At 38.2% G+C, this 20,139-nt stretch overlaps 1 protein-coding gene across 1 annotated transcript in view; it reads right to left on the reverse strand.

Annotated features, from left to right (window-relative positions):
• ZNF407 (zinc finger protein 407) overlaps positions 1–20,139 on the reverse strand; it is a 369,608-nt gene that overhangs the window by 128,141 nt on the left and 221,328 nt on the right. The window contains exon 5 of the mRNA XM_032222974.1: positions 3,726–3,892. Within this exon, the coding sequence (XP_032078865.1) occupies positions 3,726–3,892 (167 nt within the window). The remainder of the gene's footprint in view (positions 1–3,725; positions 3,893–20,139) is intronic.

Raw genomic sequence — 20,139 nt, forward strand, 5'->3', positions numbered from 1 at the left:
ACCATTATGCCACCTTTTCACTACAATTTTAGCCTTCCCATCCCTCAGATGGACTAAGCTGTCCATCCTGTCCAGTTCTATTGCTTCCAGAATCTTGTCCCCGAACATATTTAATCTCTCTACTAATTTCGTATTTGAACATACTTTGCAGTTTTTTTATTTAAGGTCCCTATTTCTAAGTCAGTCCCAATTCCTAGACTACTAAATACCGTGATTTCCCCCTCCACTTTGAAGGCTAAATACATCAAAGAGTATATTCCTCGTAGCTAAGAGCTAGACTTTGAAACAGTTTGCTTCTGAATTATCAGTTGCTGGGCCCACCACAATGGTGAAGAAATGCTGTCTTTGTGTCTTGTTCATGAGATTCTTGAGGGTAACTGGCTGTCCAGTGCATGAGCCATAAATGCTCTATTACACAGGCCTCCGTTTGATTCAGGAGGACTCTCAGATTTGCTACTTCTTGCTTTTTTCCTTTTTTTTCTGTCATGAAGCTCTGTGCCTTCTCTTCAGTCCCTGTTGCATCTCAGCAGCATTAACAGGCTGCAATGGGATGGGGGAACTTGCTTCATTGGAAAAACTAACCATCCAAGAAAGCTTTGTTGATAACAGAAGCATCAAGAACAGAACTTTAGTGAGCAAAATACTTATCAATTTACATACATAAGAAAATGAAACAGATGTACAAATCATCCTATGATTGTCCTTTCCAGTGCATACTGGTCAGAGCTGGTTGTTTAGTATCACATCCTAATAAATATTTTTCATGAATGTGCTGCAATTTGGCTCACTTGGGCAAGGCTCATATTATTTCTAGTGCTGGTTAAAAAGAAAACGCTAGTCTCCACCAAAACGAACACAAAATATACAAATAAGATGATTCAAAACTGAAACTTTTATTTCCAGAAACTGCAACTACAAGCAAGTCGATTTTCAATTTATTAATACTGGAGTAAAAGTCAAAAGATCCTTCAGGAAAAAAAAATCCTTGGGAAATGCCTATTTTTCCTCAGATTTTTTTTCTTTCTACCATTTTGCTTTCTGCTGGCATTTGAGTTCCTCAGATACCAAATGGAAAGAAAGATAGGAACACAAATCCTATGAACTATCTAGACAATAACTCCAATTAAGACACACACTTGATTCTGAACTGCAATTCATTTATTCAAGGATTTCTTTTATTTTATTTCTAGGGTGGGAAAGTCTGATTGAAGTAGCATTTTCTTCCTTTAACAAGCAAGGACACGTGGAATTTTATTTTGGTTCTCCACTACCAGTTGTAAATGAACAAAACGTATTTAATATACTATCAGGAATCCAAACAAAACTGTACTTAGTATGCCACCTACCTATGTTCTTTATATACCATACATTCTATAGTTTTAATTCAAAGGAGATTCCAGTAGAATTTTCTTCATTGACTGAGAGGAAGAAAAAATTCTACTGGGCTTTCAAGAATTTCAAGAAATGTGATGGCATTTACTATTTTTTGATTATTCATTCCAGGTATATAAATAAATTTGTGGATGGGTGGGGATAGCAGTTATTTTATCTTCCATTATTTCCTTTGTGCTTCAGAGTTAGTTTTGCTTGGATGCTACTGAAAGTTTGCTAGTTTGCACACAGGCATATATATAAGCCTAGCAGTTATTAGATGTAATCCTACCTGCATTTATGTATGTGAGAGGATACACTCTAGGTGATTTCAGTCTTTAACCATACATTAACAAACATTCATTCTTCTTCTAGGAATTACAACCTTTAGACTTTGCAATGGATCCAAGGAGCAATATATCACTTGGGGTACAGGGAGCTGATCTAACATGCCATGTTTATATGATATCAGGAATGTAATAGAAAATGGTTCTTTTCTTAACAACTTGAATTAGTTTCAAGTGTGCCACTTTGCATTCAAATGTAGAAAGACACGGAAACCAATCCTTTATTTTCCATTAGAAAACAGCCACTGTCCCCTATCTCTCATTATGGTGCAGACTACAAGACCTAACAACAAAAATCCATATTATTGATCTAACCAAGTCTCCACAATTATTCTTTAGAAGGAAACGCCGACGATAAATTACATCTGCACTGGCTTTTCATCTGCTGTTCGATATAAGTGATCTCTCAGGGCAGGCTGGAGACCTTAAATCGTCAACACCCTTGTCAAGGAAGCTAAGGAGGCCCAGGCTCCATACAAACTGCCTTGAAAGAACTTTTAACCTGTAATTTCTAGCAACAACTCATTTCATTTTCAGAAAATTGTAAAATCTTTTCAGGATTTTTTTTTAATTTAATGAAACACTGTTTCATCTTCTCACAATATGCCTAGAGAATTTTGATTTTAAAATGATTTGTCTCGTATCTTACAGTTTCAACATGTTACTGCTGTAATCTCAGATGCTTTTCTGTGTTTTCCTTCTCTCATTAGATTGCATGTTACAACACAATTATAATGTTATCCTTAAAGAATTGTTTTTGTGGCTAATATTATTTTGGGTTAATATTAAAGACTTTTAAGATCTTCATTGGAATCTTTGTTCTGGTAAGTTTAAAACAAAGGTACAACTATTATATTTCTCCCGCTGTAGTAAACTGAGCATCTTTTGTTATATTAATCTGATTTTTATTAAGGCGTTAATTTAAACTTTAACCATATTGCTTTAAAATGAATGCAGACTTAGCATTCTTGGAAGCAGCTGGTATCAAATAATGAATAATATTTCAGTTACAGCTGGTTCATATAGAAAGATTTAGCTCATTTTTCTTACTGCAATCTGTCCTTCGTATATTTATTCATTTGTTTAAATATAACATATATCTCTACTTTACTCATTACAGTAAAAGCCAATATACAATGAAAATTAACATGCAGGACAAGTAATCATTTCCCAGCAGCATTTGCTATTACTTAGTTCCAAAAGGTCCATCAGTTTAGGCAATATTTTCTCTTTTTAATTTGATACATATTTGTATCTAAACTGGATTTCACTAATCAACAGCATACATAACGATTGTGTAACTCAGCCTTTTGAATCAATTTAGTTGCATGATGAAATCATTGCACTTCCAGATGCAGGCACTTGTGCTTTTAAATGAAATAGATCTTATTCACAGTAGTTGTACCTATTCACAGCAGTTAACTGAAGATATGTATATATTCTAAAAGTAGCATTATTACATTAATATAAGTATTATAAAATATACCCTAGGTAGCTTCTTCTCCTAACAAAATATCATGAAAGCAAACCTATTTTATTTTAAATATGATTTCAAGGCATAGGACCTTGGATTGAAAAATAGGATTAGCGAATTTTTTTTAAAAAAATCTAAACCTCCTTCTGATATGGTATTCTTTAGAAATGTTGAACTTTAGTCCCTAATTTTTCAGTCAGCACGGAGCAGTAATTATGACCAAGAATACTATGAATTGTAGTTCTGAACAAGGTAAGGATTTACATTTCCAGCCATTTAAAAGGTACAGATATACCCTGGGGAACCTAATAGTTGGAACTTTCTTTCTCTTCGCACTTTCATTATTGGGGAATTGTAGAGATGTTACAGAGAAAGAACCCGATAGTGTATATTCAAGAGTAGCAACTGTGCCTTAATGGTTCCAAAGTAAAAGGCATATCTTGAATCCCAGCTTTCTTTTTTACTTCCAATACCAGCCATAGATAGTCTCTTCCCCACCCATTTAAAATGAGAAAAAAAAAGTATAACCAAACCTGTATGGGTCCGATAGTGATCTTTCATGGCTGATGCGGTGAGGAAGGAATAATGGCAAGTTGGCCATGTGCACTTATAGGGCTTCTCTCCTGTGTGAAGTTTCATATGATTGTTCATGGCCCACTTCTCTGTGAAACTGCGATTGCACAAGGGGCAGGTAAATTTCCTGTGTACAAGGAGAAAATCAAGAAGGGGGGGAGGAAGAATTAACCACATGCATGCAACACCCCCAAACTGACACCCCCCCAAAGAAGCATGTTTTAAACTCGAACTGTGCTAAATGCACAGACTTTCATGAAGAGAATTGCAGACCTGGTCTGTCATGTCTGTATAACCAGGCATTGATTTTTCTGTCGAGACTTGGCACTTCAGCCATTTATTCTCTGCTTTGTGGTTGGGCCCAACGGGTTTGAAAAATTCTGTTACAGTCCACTCACCCCTGAGGCAAATGTGAGAATAGATTTCACCTGTACAGGCCTACACCACTTATCCGAGCATGGGCTGTCAGAGCAAAGGCTAAATGAAAAGCTATCCATACTAAACTACTCAGACAATCACACTGCTCCATGCCAGGCTGCTGTTACTGCAGTGGGGAGGTGAAATACTACTTGTAATAACCCTGTTACCATAGTAAACAGAAAAGCACTCTCCCTTGCTTCCCCCCCTTCTCCCAGTAAGTCTTAAAGGGGATTGCAAAAGGTCTGCTGGCATTTCTTGAAAGGTTCAGGCCCCTTTTGGAAACAACCTCGAAAGGCTGAATTGGAAGTGGTTTGCCGTTTAAAACATGTCCGCAATTAAGGAATAAAACCGTACCAAAAGAAGTCCTGCTCACAGTTACAAGGTGCAAGAGGTTTAACGATCAAAGTTCACTCAAGCAAAGGGAAGGAGGAAGGAAGTTATTTGGAGGTGGGGGAGATATATTTGTTCCAATGCTCAAGTCTAGTTGAGTGTTCTCGTAAATGGGGTGGACTTCTACCATGGAGCTTTAATAGAAAAAGCTATGTTCCTAGAGAGCATTGGCATCACTTCATGATGGTAAGATTATCTAGTTTATCTAAAAGGGTTCTGAGGCATTGTAAACTATTCTTTACTGTAAACAAAGCCCGAGATACTTCCTTAAGAGTTTTTTTTTTAAAGCAAGCAAACAAAACACAGCATATTAAACTGAACCTGAGGTTATGTTAGTGGCCAATGCAGGTCACAAAAAAACTAGCATTGGTATTTTTTTTTCTGCTTTTGGGGATTAGTTGAACCTCCAATACAAATACTTTTCAAGGGTAATTCCACAAATATTTCCATAGTGAAGAAATCATGCCTAGGGATGGTCTTGACTTTCCAGACAGAAGAACCAGTATGAGAGGTTTACACATTCCATCAGGTTGTTAATTGTTCGGGAACAGAGAAGTACCCAAGATTATGTTTGGGAATATAAACTGGTTGTTATCAAAGCCTTAAATCAGCTGACAATCTGTTCACAGAAAAAGGTGCTGGGCAAAGATCGGCTTTTTTACAAATTAAAATATTGATCTTGACTATCCTTGAGGGTGATAATCTCCTGACCAAACCTCACAAATAAAGGAAAGGAAACAAAAGAGGTTTGTGGGCACTTCAGCAGTCCCAGAACAGATGAGACTGGAGATATAAATTAGTGGCCAGATAGGGAAAGATAGTCCTACAACAGGTATTTTGCCAATCTCCTTCATTCACTGACAATTGTCTGGTGTCAAGATAAGATAGGAAACACTGTTTTCATGGTGGAATCCTACAGTCTAACTTCAGACTGCTATAATAGGCTGGACACAAAATGGAAACTTCATTACCATGGTATCCTTCTGCAACGGCTGGAGGAGGTGAGAGTGGGAGGCACCGTTTTATAGTGGTTCTCCTCTTACCTCTCGGGCAGGTCGCAGTCGGTGTTGGCTGGAGGACAGAGGTCGACCCCTAGGCCCCTTAAATATGGGGTGCCGCAGGGCTCGGTCTTGTCCCCCCTCCTATTTAATATCTACATGAAGCCACTGGGTGAGATCATTCGCCGGCACGGGATTAAATACCATTAATATGCGGACAATACCCAGTTGTATCTTTCTGCCCCGTGCCAACTCAGTGTAGTGGTGGAAGTGATGTGCCAGTGCCTGGAGGCTGCCAGCGCCTGGATGGGAGTGAACAAGCTTGCGCTCAATCTTGACAAGACCAAGTGGCTATGGATGTTGCCCCCCAAGGACAGTCCAGATATTCCATCTTTAAGCCTGGGGAGTAAAATTTTACACCCCTCAGAGAGGGTCTGCAACTTGGGTGTCCTCCTGGACTCACAGCTGACACTAGAGCATCATCTGTCAGCTGTGACCAGTTTTTTTTTTGCCCAGGTTCACCTGGTGCACCAGTTGCGGCCCTACCTGGACCGGGAAGCCCTTCTAATGGTCACCCACACCCTCGTCACCTCAAGACTTGATTACTGTAACGTGCTCTACATGGGGCTGCCCCTGAAAAGTGTTCAGAGACTACAACTGGTCCAGAATGCAGCCGCGCGAGCGATATCAGGTGTATCGAGATACACCCATGTTACACCTATCCTCTGCGAGCTGCACTGGCTCCCTATCAGTCTCCAAACGCACCTCAAGGTGCTGGTTATGACCTTTAAAGCCCTACATGGCCTAGGACCCGGATATCTGTGAGACCATCTCCTGCCACATACCTCCCAACGGCCGATAAGATCTCACAGGATGGGCCTTCTCCAAGTGCTGTTGATCGGTCAATGCCGGCTGGCGACTCCTCGGGGAGGGCGTTCTCTGTAGCTGCTCCCACCCTATGGAACAATCTACCCCTAGAGATCCGGACCCTTCCCACTCTCTCGGCCTTCCGAAAGGCCACTAAAACCTGGCTATTCCGGCAGGCCTGGGGCTGTTGACCTCATGAATGAGGTCCAGCCCCGCCTACATTGAGTGCATGGCATGTTTTTTTTTTAATCTGTTTCTTCTTCTCTTTAATTTTTATTTTTTATAATTGTATTTTGTAAGCCACCCGGAGTCCTTCGGGATTGGGCAGCATATAAATTCATTAAATTTCAAATTTCAATTACAATTACAAACTTCAGCAAATTTCCTACAGCAAAGAGTTATTGGAGCAACACCGCACCATGGGAAATTTGGGAAGATTGCACGGATAAATCCTCTACTGACTAAAGCCCTGATAGGTGTCAAAATCTAGTACTCCATTAGGTGATGATCAATCCATATATGAGACTGTGATTTGGGATGTAAGAATGAATGAGAAAGAATAAGGATTAATGAATGAAATACTAGGGGAGAAATGGCATTTTTTGACGGAAATAAAAAGTTGTTTGATAGCTAGGCGAAGAATAAATGAACAGTCCCCAGCAGATGAAAAAGAATTTAAGATAATGCCGATATTATTTTGAATGAAACTGAAGAGAGGGATTACTAGAAGGAATGTTGTAGAACTCCTTTTGGAATGGCAGTGATATGCCAACAAGTGGAAGTAAAACAAATGCTATAAATGTTAGTGTCCAAGACAAAGCTGAAGAAACCGAAAGTTAGAAAAATAAAGCTATTAGTGATCAACTGGAGAACTACTAAGAGATGGATGCAGTTCACTTATAGTATGATTGTGACAAATCATATGATCATGTGAAGTGGTTTGAATTATTTTCTACAAGTATAGAGTTGAAGGTAAGTTGTTGGATATGGCGACAGTAATGCATGAAATTTGAAAAGTATGTATACATTTGTGAGTACACAATGCCATTCTTTGGCTAAAACCTGAGTGATCTGCAGCCAAACCTTGACTGATGTCATGATAAAATTAGGAGCATAGATCTGCAATGAAATGTAATCAAAGCCCAAGTAGTGTGCTCATGAGGAAAAAATGGAATGAACAATTGATTGTTATAGATGAGTGGCAAAAAATAGAGCAACTACAAGGTATGTATCTACCTTGGAAGAGTGTTAACTGAAAATGGAAAAATAAATGGAGAAATTTTAAGATGTGGTACAGTTGATAGAATGCAGTTGATAGAATACAACAGAATCCTTCTATTGTAAGGAACTAATGTTTATTGGAAAAAGGAAAAAAGCGAGTGAATAAGAATATGGTTCTGCTTACTTTTTATGTATATGAGAGTGATGGATATGTTAGAGGAAATATAAAACAAGGTCAGGAACAGAGTACTTATGAAGTATATACAGTAAAACAAGAGCAGATTAAGATTGAATGAATAGCTGATTTCCATTAAACAGTTGCTTAATTTTGAAAGCTAATTTATGATTGAAACCTCTGCTGTCAAATGTGTTTGCAATATATAAGAGGCATGGAGAAAATATTACATTATAATGTTCCTGGATGATTTGCCAGAAACAGTATGCATCCAAGAGTGAACAAAAGCTTAAATCAAGGCACTAATTGCTCAGTCTAGATCACCACACAAATTACTATGATTCTGGTGGTAACCTGCCTTTGAAGGTGACAATTCAGGCTTTGCGGGCTTGAAAAAAATGTTTTGGGGTTTTGTCATATTATTGCATTTTCTTCATAAAGTCAGAAAACTAATCTATTTTTAATATGTTGCTTAAAATGATCAGTTTGATACTACTCTCCAGATAAACATTAACATTACTTGTTTAAAACATTAACAAGTATTTCGCATAAAATGCACAATGCAGTCTAAATAAAGATTTCTTCTGTATAAGGTTGCAGTTAGGGCTACGTTAAGCAATTACTAAATTTACCACTAAAAGTATTTACAGGCACATCTAAGATAAAAATAAAAATGATATATGCATGTTTGTGTATGTTTGTTTGTAAGCACACATACTGCTTCAAAATTTCAAATTACTTTATCAGTTGATCGTTGATTGTTGGCACAAGCAAATGATATATACAGCTAAATACTTCCAAATGCACCATAAAAATCACATCTATCAGGTCTTCATGTATTTCACATTTCAAAAGTGTGACATGGATCTTATTTCTAAGCTACATTTCCTATCTACTTATTTCCTTATATATTTATTATCATTCTAACCTTCAACTACAAGAAATAAATAAGCAGGTTAAACAGATGCTATCTTTTAACAAACAGTTTTTCTTCACTGTCATACAACTTTATGAAGGGTAATATAAATCCTTCATTTTTTTAGATCTTCCAAGATGCACATTTAACAGTATTACACCTCCTGAACCCCAAAGCGTGCTCGATTATTCACATATAATAAAAATGTTCAAGTAAGGTTGAAAGACTCTCTTTAAAATGACAAAACAGCAAAGTCAGAGTAAATACTGACAGTGACTCTGTAATTCACCACATGATAGTGAGATATTGAAGCAAATTACACTAACTTCCTAGTGTATAAACAAAAGGAAACTGCAGGATTTGAGAATGACTTTTAAAATGCTCAGTAATGTTGTGAGGTAGTTTAAGCCAATGATTTGCCAAGGACCCCCAATTGTCCTGCCAGATTAGTGCTATAAATGAATATGTTCTCCATGCCCATCTAATCCTCAAATATTCTAAGTCTAATATAGGAGAATAAAGAATTATTATATTGCAGATAAAACTACCCACAACAATGCAGTGGGTAGAAAATATGTAACATTTTATCAATTAGTAAAACATTGAGTTGTTAGCCCTCCCGTGTAAACTAAACAACACAACTTATGAGTTAATTCTATTTTATTGTAAGGCTAGATGTACAGAATCATTCAAGTCTTGAAGGTACAAACTTCCCATTATTACTTTTAACTGCTTGGTCAACTATGACAGGTCCTTCCTAAGTTTCTTTTTCTGTGTTAAGCCACTGGAGGCTCCCTCCTTTATTGTTGAATTGTTTCTAAGTAGCATCTCCCCCCATTATCCTTCCAAGGTCATCCACATATTTAATTATGAGAATAGACTGGTTCCTTGGAATCAATTTGGAAAAGGATAATGGGAGATTGCGCACATGTGCTCTGGAAGACTGATCTTTGCAGTCTTCCATATGTTTTGAGTGCCAGGAGATGACAGGATCAGTTTGCACCAAAGACATTTAAAGGACAACTTTCTAATCTTTTTGGAAATTACCTATTAATCAACATTTTAAAAAATGAAAAATTCATAATTGACTTATGAATCTGGTCTATCAGTGTTAATGCAATTAAAAGTCTGCCAAGTTTCTTTTTGATTCAGAATTCTAGAATAACAGAGTTGGAAGTGATTTTGGAGCTCTTCTAGTCCAACTTCCTGCACGGACTTTATATCACTTCAGAGAAATGGCTGTCCAATCTCTTCCTCTAAAAACCTCCAGTGTTGGAGCACCCACAACTTCCAAAGGCAAGTCGTTCCATTGATTAATTGTTTTAACTATCAGGAAATTTCTCCTTAGTTCTAGGTTGGTTCTCGCCTTGATTAGTTTTCATCCATTGCTTCTTGTCCTAGGTTCAGGTGCTTTGGAGAATAGATTGACCCTCCCTTCTTTGTGACAGTCTAATATGAACAACTGCTACCATTTATTTTGTTATTTAATTCATTTATTTAATAATTCATTTATTTAATCAGATTCATTTATTTAAATTAGATTCTCCTTATCTAGTTTTAGGAGTTTTAGTAAAGAGCAGATCATATTTTAGGTCTTATTTACCCAGAAAAATCAAACATTCAAAAAGGTTCACAAACCTTTAAATACACTAAGCACGGGGATATTCAATTTATCTCAGCAGTAGCAACCCTGATAGTAAAGATAGACTGAGAGACAATAATTAACTCAAAGTTACCCAGTATGTTTTCAAGGCAAGATGTTGAATGTAGTTCAACATCTTAAGCATCTCTACATTGGCTTCACTTTAAAAAAATGATTTAAGACTCACTAAATTTACATTTAATGCAAAATTCATAATATGTAACATTTCCCAAAAATTAAATTTATACAAAGGTTTTCATAATACCTTAGAGAATAATCCTGACTTTACTTTCTTCTTTTAGAAAGAAAATTTTAGATTGTGTTATTCACTTTTCTAGAATTGTAGGTAGATTACTAAATTAGACAAATGAAATAACTTAGCTTGGGGCTATGGTTATAATAATACTACAGACTTCCTACAGAGAATCAAGCTCTTTCCAAGTTCCCAGTTTTTACTTGATCTTCTTATGAAAAGGATTTATTTATTCAACAATTCAATGGTCCAGTAGCTTTATTATCTTGGTCCAAGATATGAGTGAAACTTCAAAGATGTGGCCACTCATCTATCTCACATTAGAAACAAACTTCTTTGATGTGAGGATAGTCAATATCATTAACAAGCAATCTAAAAGGAGTTTATCTCTCTTCAAAATCCAACCTTACAGTCTTCCAAATTCTATTTCAGCTCAAATACATAGTCATCTATTTACATGTGAATAATTTAATAAAAAGCTACAATATAACATATGAAGACTTGAACTATAAACCAATCCTCAGTTTGATTTTAATCCTTTATTACAAGGCACTTTACTCTAAAAAACATTCTAAATTTTCCTCGGTTCTTATCTGAGTATCTCCAACAACAGAAAGTGACACTGTGACATTTCCACTATGCTGTAGATGTGTTGTTTCAGACTATTAGGCTAAGGTAAATTGACATTTGTACATGCACCTGGTTCTTCCTCATCCCATGTTCACTGGTTGAAAACAGCAGGCTAATGTAATCAACTAGCCACTCTTTCATAGTTGATTGATTTGCTCTTCTGGCAATTTATCTACCAATTAAATCCATTCATTCACACATAGATATAGAACTTCACATCCACCTACAGGCATTCATCATATCCAAGCAATTGTGTTAATTATACCTGGAGTTTTTTTAAAAAAAAAACAACAATATTGTCTAAGCATTTCTCTATTTCGCTTTTAACTAAAACGTGCTTATATATGACAAACAGCTCACCTCGTCCCTGATTCCACCTATTTTAAATAAAAAAATGTGATATTCGTTACAGCCGCATATTACTGCCTTTTCAGTCCCAAAACAGTGGCAGATGTATTTCATCGGTTGAATACAGCTGCAAGTATTGAGCTCACACATTTGCTAGTAAGAAAATGCAGTCAGGAGTTGTCACCTTAAGCATCTCAGGAAGCAAACCTGGCAGACGATAACTGAATTGGGAAGGCAAAAACTAACACTAAGATTGATTCCTGGTGATTTCATTGACATGTCCATGTAGTTTTTTTGGCAAACAGCGCAGAAGTGGTTTTCTGCCATCCTTTGGGATGTATTTTCAACTTCATAATGTATTTTGTATTTCTACGCTTTCCTGGTGATCTTTCATTCTAAACAGTAGCTACATCCAAATTTGCTGAGGTTTTTTTTTTAGATCAGTAGTATCGGCTGGCAAAGTTATTTCACAATTGATAGCTTATGGCTCAGGCGTGGGTTTGGGCAGTCTCTGCTGCCGTGTTGCTCATGCCTGCACCATGCACGCATGTGTATGCTTGATGCATGCTGTGTGTGCATGTGCAGAGCAATAGAAATTGCTCTGTGCATGAGCAGAAGCAAAAAACAAGATGGCAACGCCTATGCTGCTGCTGGGAGAACCAGTTTGGGGGCATGAGAGGCCTGGGTCATTGCCGGTTTCAGTGACCCAGGCCGCCAAACCACTACCGGTTCGGCTGAACTGGTCCAAACTAGTAGGAACCTACTGCTATGGCTTATGAAAATGTAATTTACTATACTTGAATATTAAGCCCTTAGTGCAGCTGATCCTCCATTTATTATTGTAATGGTGCCTGCCTGTTATGGTTGTAAATTGTGAGGTTATAAAGTAGGTCACCCATGTGACCAACATGATTTTATGACCTGTCATGGCCCTGGCAGAACCTGATTTGCACAAAGAAGGAGAGTCGGAACCAGGGTCATCCAATGGGAGTGGCATGTCTCCCTTTGAATGCCCGGAGAGTCCAGGAGCTGAGGATGATACTGATCCAGGCCCCTTTAGCATTGGGGTAAGTGGTCAACTGGACAGGGAGCTACCTGCTTTCATGAATGCAGCTGCAGATGAGCAGCAGTGATGAGAGACAACAGATCCCCTCTCACAAGGAACACCTGTCTCCTCTACCCAATCCGGGGGCACAGAGTAGAGCAGAGGGAAGCTCAAAGGAGGTGTGTAAGGGTGCTCACGAGGAAGCTGCCCTGCTTTTCCTCACAAGGAACACCTGGCTCTGGATGACTTAACCAGAGGCTGGGGGGAGGCAACTTCATCAGGAACAACTATTTGTTTTTCCCTGATTTTTGGAAACCTGACCTTGAAAAGTCCCCTGACTTTTGGAAACTTTGACTTCTGGACCTAGTGTTTCAGCCTCTGGATTTCCACAGCTTTATTTTGTAGACTCTGACTCTTGATTGTGGCTTACAGACCTTGTTTTACAACCTCTGCACTGGGTTTGTCGACTTTGCATTTCTTCCTGTTTGGGGACTTGATTCTGTTGACTATTAGACTCAATAGTCCAATTGAACAGTAGTATATTGACTGTTGGCAGCTATTTTGGAGGAGAGGAGGGGCCTGCCTGCCTGCCTGCCTGCCTGCCTGCCTGTCTACCTATCTATCTCACAGTGAGATCTGAACAGCTTGCTTTAATTTTGAAATATGACTGACTAATTTACAACAAAGTTGGAAAAAAGCAGTTGGAGGACACATTCTTTATCAGTCAACTTGTCAGTCAATTATCATGTGTGATTATGATTCAGCTATAGAAAAGTAGGAGACAATTAGGACTTTTTCCTTGTTCTTGTCTCACTTTTGACCCTCTAGGACAGCAATGGGCATGTTTTGGTCTCATAGCAATAAATAAACAGAGGGATAGAATCAAGATCACGTGAAGTGTTAATACCACTTTATAATGCCTTGATAACGCCACTTGGAATACTGCATTCAGTTTTGGTCACCACGGTGTAGAAAAGATGTGGCGACTCTAGAAAGAGTGCAGAGAAGGGCAACAAAGATGATTAGGGGACTGGAGACTAAAACATATGAAGAACGGTTGCAGGAACTGAGTATGTCTAGTTTAATAGAAAGAAGGACTAGGGCAGACATGATAGCAGTGTTCCAATATCTCAGGGGTTGCCACAAAGAAGAGGGAGTCAAACTATTTTCCAAGGCACCTGAGGGTAGAACAAGAAGCAATGGGTGGAAACTAATCAAGGAGAGAAGCAACTTAGAACTGAGGAGAAATTTCCTGACAGTTAGAACAATTAATCAGTGGAAAAGCTTGCCTCCAGAAGTTGTGAATGCCCCAACACTGGAAGACTTTAAGAAGATGTTGGATAGCCATTTGTCTGAAACGGTATAGGGTTTCCTGTCTAGGCAGGGGGTTGGACTAGAAGACCTCCAAAGTCCCTTCCAACTCTGCTATTGTATTGTATTGTATTTTTAAGAGAAAAACTAGAGTAATATGTGAATGCATATAAATGAAAGGTTTTCAGATTAGGATTTGCTTCTACTTAAATTCCTCTAATCAATGGTGACACAGTGCATGTGATAACATAATGATGCATGCAGAAGTGATCGATTTGGCTATACAGTATGCTTTACTCTGCTGACAAAGCAAGCTTATTTTGAGTGAGGTCCATTGTTTTTTGAGCAGATGACTGGCCTCATGCTGCAGGGACATACAATATTACTATGATATATCTACTCTCCTTAAAACATACATGGAGGAGGAAAAAACTGATAATGAGAAGAGCTTTCTGTCATTGTCAAAATTATTTATGAAAAGCACCCTATTTGTAGCTCATCACAAGCAGTAAGATTAACATGGTCCCAAACTAAAAAAAAAAAAAATGCAATATCGTAAAGTGAACATAGTTCTTTCCACAAAAGGCTACTTTTTAGTCTGTCAAAATATCACTTCAATGACATTAATAACCATATCAAAATGGAAATTGACATTAATCTCTTTTAATCTCCAGTAAGGCAAAAATGATTATTGGTGTTTTCTAATTCTTTTTTTTAACAATAGCATCATATTACAAAGTGGGAGACTATCCTTCAGGCAGCTTTCACCAGGAACAATCACAACGGAATAGAATCTTCTTTTCTAAAAGTGATTTTTTCTCTTTGCTTGCAGTGGAGACTAAATATAACCTGAAAATGCTAGATGAGCTTCTTCTTGTTCGTAGACTTATCTGAAGGTATTGGCTGCTCTTTAGCTAGAAACAAACCTCCAGTAGTTTCTATTTATCTCCTTGCCAATCAAGAAGTGAATGACTGACAGTAACAGAGCCTTATCTAGGGCTTCTGTCTGTGATGCATTCTGCTAAGTGATGTCATTGCCTTAGCAGAAGAAAATAAGCAGATTATTACAGTGACTAGAAGGAAACTAAACATTTGGATTTTTGCATGGACAGATTTACACACTGTCTGTCAGATAAAGCGCAGTTTGCCTGCTGCTTACACAACAAGAATGTGCCTGACAGCTTCTTTCCAGCTTTAGTATCTGATTACATAAATAGGCCATTCCCCACCATTCCTAAAGACTGACAGTTTGTCTTGGTTTAAAGAGCAATTTCTGACTATCAGCTTTTCTGTCTTGCACACTGTTCTGATTAGCATCAGGGCACTTCCTGGAGGTCCAATCTGTTGGGGTTTCTTTTTTTTTTCTTCATTCTCTCTTATTCAGTGTGTGTGTGTTTCTGTGTATGTGTTTGTGTGGCCATGACTGAAAAAGACATTATCCAGGTAAAATGATAAAAATAATAGTGTAATATTTCCTCAGATTTTACACATTACAATGGGTAATTCTTGTGAAATGAAGAGCGGGTCAACAAGGTATGAAAATCAGTGACTGTACTACAAATTATTAGGAACTATTTTTTACAATTATCAACTGTTTCATACATTTTTAAACTGTACTTGATAATTACAGTGCACTTTTTATTCACAGCTTCTTCATGACTTACACTTGAAAGAAAGATAGAATAGAACACTAAACTGCATTCTTTCATTGCTGTGAAAGATCGTGGCAGTAAAGAAATATTGAATTAGTATTTTCGAAAGTTTTTAAAGCAGGCCTAAAGTTTTTCTGGCTTCAATCTGCAAGCACCCTTTAGCTTAGCATCTGAACATTAAACATGGGAACTCAGAGTAGCCTCGTCTTTCTGATAATAAGCTGAGCAGGAAAGGAGAAATCTTCTATAGTTGGTGTCTCTTGGGCAGCCAATATCTAGAGCATGATTGTCCTGGGAATCACAATTAATCTATCATATGTTTTGACATGCTCAGGGCTGAACTCAGTGGTGCTGTTAGGTGAATAAAACATGGCTTTTCTTTTGTAGATAGGCTTTTACCTAGAAGATGGTTCTGCTAACAGAAAATGGTTGGATGTCAAGGGAGTTTAAAGATCATTAAAAGAGAATAAAGAGATTGAAGAAAAACTGAATGGATTCTCTGTAAATGTTTTCTCTGCAGAATATGTAGGGCAAGATACCTGTAGCTGTTATTTCTCTGTGGAATAAGAAAGAAATAATGGGGATGAGGAGCTGAAATTCTAAGGCTTCTTGACAAACCCAAATCCAATCATTGGTTCCAAACAGAATCCATCTGAGAATTTTTAAAGAACTCACCTCTCAAAATGCTCAACTTCTATTTTAAAATGTGGCATATTCTAGTTGGTAGCTCAATAAAAAAAATATATTGTTCTAATGTGTAGACTGTGAAAATTGGGGGGTGGGTGGGTTGTATTGTGGATTTTTAATAAAGAGAGTTGAAAATAAAGTTGCCAATTTCATAATGACTTTATACAAATCTATGCTGGAATAAAATTTGGAATATTCTATACGGCTCTTATTAATGAACTACAGAAATGAGACTATAGATCTGAAAAAGATCCCCTAAAGGGAAACTAAAATAATGAAGGAACTAAAGCAAGTAGCCTAGGAGGAAACATTACAACATTTCAGGATTTTTACCCTGAAAGAGGAAACTAAGGGGAAGCAAGACATAAGTGCATAAAACTATACATGCTCTGGAGAATGCAGATAGGGAGAAACTTTTATTTTCTTCTCTCATAATGTTAGAAATTGCAGTTAGACAATGAAACTGAATTGTGAGGGACAGAGAAGTAAATATTTCCACAATGCAATTTAACAATTGTGGAGGTATTGTTGCTGCACATTTGACCTGCTTTATGGGCTTCTGGGTTTAAATTTTCTGAGAGCAAAATTCTGATTTTGGCCAAATCCAGGAGCTGTTATTTTGTTTTTGCTTTAGCCTTCCAGAACAGACTGGGGAAAAGATGCAAGATAAATTAGCAAAAAATGTTTCCTTGCACTGAACTATTTACTAAATTATGTATAGTTTTTATGAATTTGGCAAAATTTAAAGCTGTCTCAGCTAATACTTGCTCTTTTCTAAGGAACTTCAGTGCCTATACATAGTGAGGGGGAAATCAGTGCTATATTCGACTTTCCTCTCCTGGCAAGCATGTATATACCTACCTATGCTATTACTGTTTTAAGAGACATTTCAGGCTTCCTCTCAATATAAAGCTCTGGAATAAAAACATTAGGATGATAGCGACTTGTATATTCTGTTTCTGTGTCATCCTAGTTAAGATGATTATATGTACTTCCAGAGATATGTACTATATGTTAGGGATGGAGATGTTCATGCAAAGCTTTGCTTTATATAGACATGCACATCAGGGGTGGGATTCTACCGGTTCGGACCGGTTTAGGCGAACCTGTAGCTTTGAAGATCAGCTGGGAGCGAACCGGTTCGCTCCCACGAGCAAGTGGGCCCGCCTGCCCCTGTGCTTTATCTACCTTTATCTTTATCTACTAAGTCGCACAGCAGTGTGGATTGCTGCACCTCAACTGTTTTACTTCCCAAACAGCAATCTGAAATGTAAGTATTTTGTAGATTGTGCGCGTGCTTAGCGAACCGGTTGTTAAACCAGTAGGAACCCACCCCTGATGCATATTTAGAAATAACTACATGATATGGAAAATGGAAACAGGCAGGAATCTCACATGTGTATATTTAGATACTTTTTTTCACTTGTACTTCTGAAAGGGGACGATGTTATGATCAGCTAACTCTTGGCTGCTGCTAAAGAACTGGGTATAGTAATATTTCTAAGTACACAGAACTATCACAATGCCTAGATTACTGGAATAGACAGTCTTCACGTAATACATGTTTAGTGGATACAACAGAACACGTTCTTCAAAAATCTCACTAGCAAATCAAGATCAATAATCTTATACCCACACAAAGGACCCTGTGGGAATTTAGAATTGTTGATCTTGGCTTGCTGGGATACCAAAAAAAACAAAAAAAAAAAAAACCCGCTTATGTAACAACTTCAATGATGTCATGGAGAACCTATGGAAGTTTGTAATTAAGTCAGCTTGGGTTTTCCGATTTTGTTCAGAAAAATGACCAATATATAGGACAGTGCCTTGGATCAGCTAAGTTATAAATATATATTCTATTTGGGATGTGATGCAATCACTGGATACACTTACAACGTGGATGATGCTGCCCCGAGTCAATGGTTGAGCAATCAAATAAATATATAAACCTTTGTAAGGTAAATAGCAAGTCACATTAGTTAGGAAAACTGGACAAGTAATTATGTTCATTCTTTTCCTGAATTGATGAAAATAATCCATACTGCTGTATGGAGATGATTCATCCAGGTTTTAAGATGTTTTTTTCCAATGTATAAAAGAAAGAGCGGCCACTGCAAATAAAATACATATACTTGGTTTTTCAAGCCCAATGAACAACCCTTTTTTCTGGCTCTTTGTACTACTGAGCCAGGAAGATGATTGGCTAATATTTTTGTGCTATGTTATGTTTCAGAAATTTTTTATCTCTCATTATATGTCACTACTGTATGTCCTCATATTAGTTTCAGTTCTATGCTAAGAGAATAAATACATATGCAACAGATTTCCATGTTTAATGATTATTATCAATCAGAGCAAATCTAATTTGGAGAAAAAGGGGCGGAAAATATTTGAAGTGCTAACTTGCTAACTATTGTTATATATTTGTCCATTCATATATCATAATTGGTTCCATGTCTGAAATCAGATAGATAATATAAATGTCAACTTGTAAAGTGCTGCCATGACTATTATCAGGTTGGCATTTGAGGGAGGATTCCATGCATATCTTCGGCCAGAGTTGGATCTCATATTTCTACAACCTAGTTCGTGAATATGATCTATGACGCATGACAGAAGGGAGGGGATAGAGGAGTAAAGTTCAAATGCAATTAAGCGGAAGCAGTTTTGGCTCCGCAGGAGTAAATGCCAGAATGTTGATCCTAATAAATGAATGAATTTCTTTTGAACTTTGTCTCAAGGCTCATAAATTAGTTAGGTCATCTTCTGGGAACTTCACAGAGAGCCAAAACTGACTTTTAAGATCTATCAAGATTTCCGGGTCTCCTGAATCCTGGGCTCTCCGAGCACACCCCCAATATTTGGGGTGCTTGGAGAGAAAATCAGGCAACAGGAGATATGTGGCAATGCCAAGCAGCAATGCCTTTCCCAGCAGCAGAAGCAAGAAAGGATGAGTACTCGTGGAAATTAACCCCTAAGGCAGCTGAAGTAGAGTTACCTAGTCCCCAGATACAGGGAAAGGTCTCAAGCAAGCTGGCAAGGGTGGACTGGAGGTGGGACTGGACACAAGCCAGGTTCCCAAAGCCCCAGACAGAATCCCTGGAGAGTGCCATAGAGCAACAGAGGGAGGATCTTGACTGGACCACCCTTGCTTATGAGGGGCCATCATGCCGCCACAAAGAGGGGGGGGGACATCTGATCCTGTTGAAGGGAAGAGATGCAGACTGGAGCGCAGCCCCCCTCCTCCACCCCGTAGAAGGAAAAGGAGCCTGAAACTGCAACCAGTGCCTCTCCCATGCAGCAAACAGGCTGCCCAGGGCAGACAAATCCCTCCCTCCCTCCAAACTAGAGGTGAGGAAGATGGCCAGCTGTATCAGGTGCAAGCATACAGAGCCCGACAGGAGGTTGGAGGAGTAGGGCTGAATGACCTGCCCCAATTCAAGGGAAAGTTTGACAGGGACTCAGACCAGCTAGCTCTATTCCTCGATTCAGCTGATATCCACCTAGAATGCTATGCGCCTCTACCCATCCCCCAGGGCCATTTTGAATACCATCACAGAGGGACTAGAGGGAGAAGTAAGGGAATGGTTGGCAGCTCTCCACAAGAGAGCCCTCCAACTGCAAGACATAGATGACTTCCTGAAACTGCTAGAGGCCAGATTTGAGGAGTGGAGGAGGATCCATATGCAGAAGAGGAACTCAGCAACCTAAAGCAGAGAGGCCACCCCATCAAAGAGCACATCCATGAATTCAGGAGGGTCATACGAAGGCTACACCCTTTACCAGAGTGGCTGCTGGTGAACATATAATTTACTATGA

The sequence above is a fragment of the Thamnophis elegans genome, chromosome 8 (assembly GCF_009769535.1).
Source record: "Thamnophis elegans isolate rThaEle1 chromosome 8, rThaEle1.pri, whole genome shotgun sequence".
Classification (NCBI taxonomy): Eukaryota; Metazoa; Chordata; class Lepidosauria; order Squamata; family Colubridae; genus Thamnophis; species Thamnophis elegans.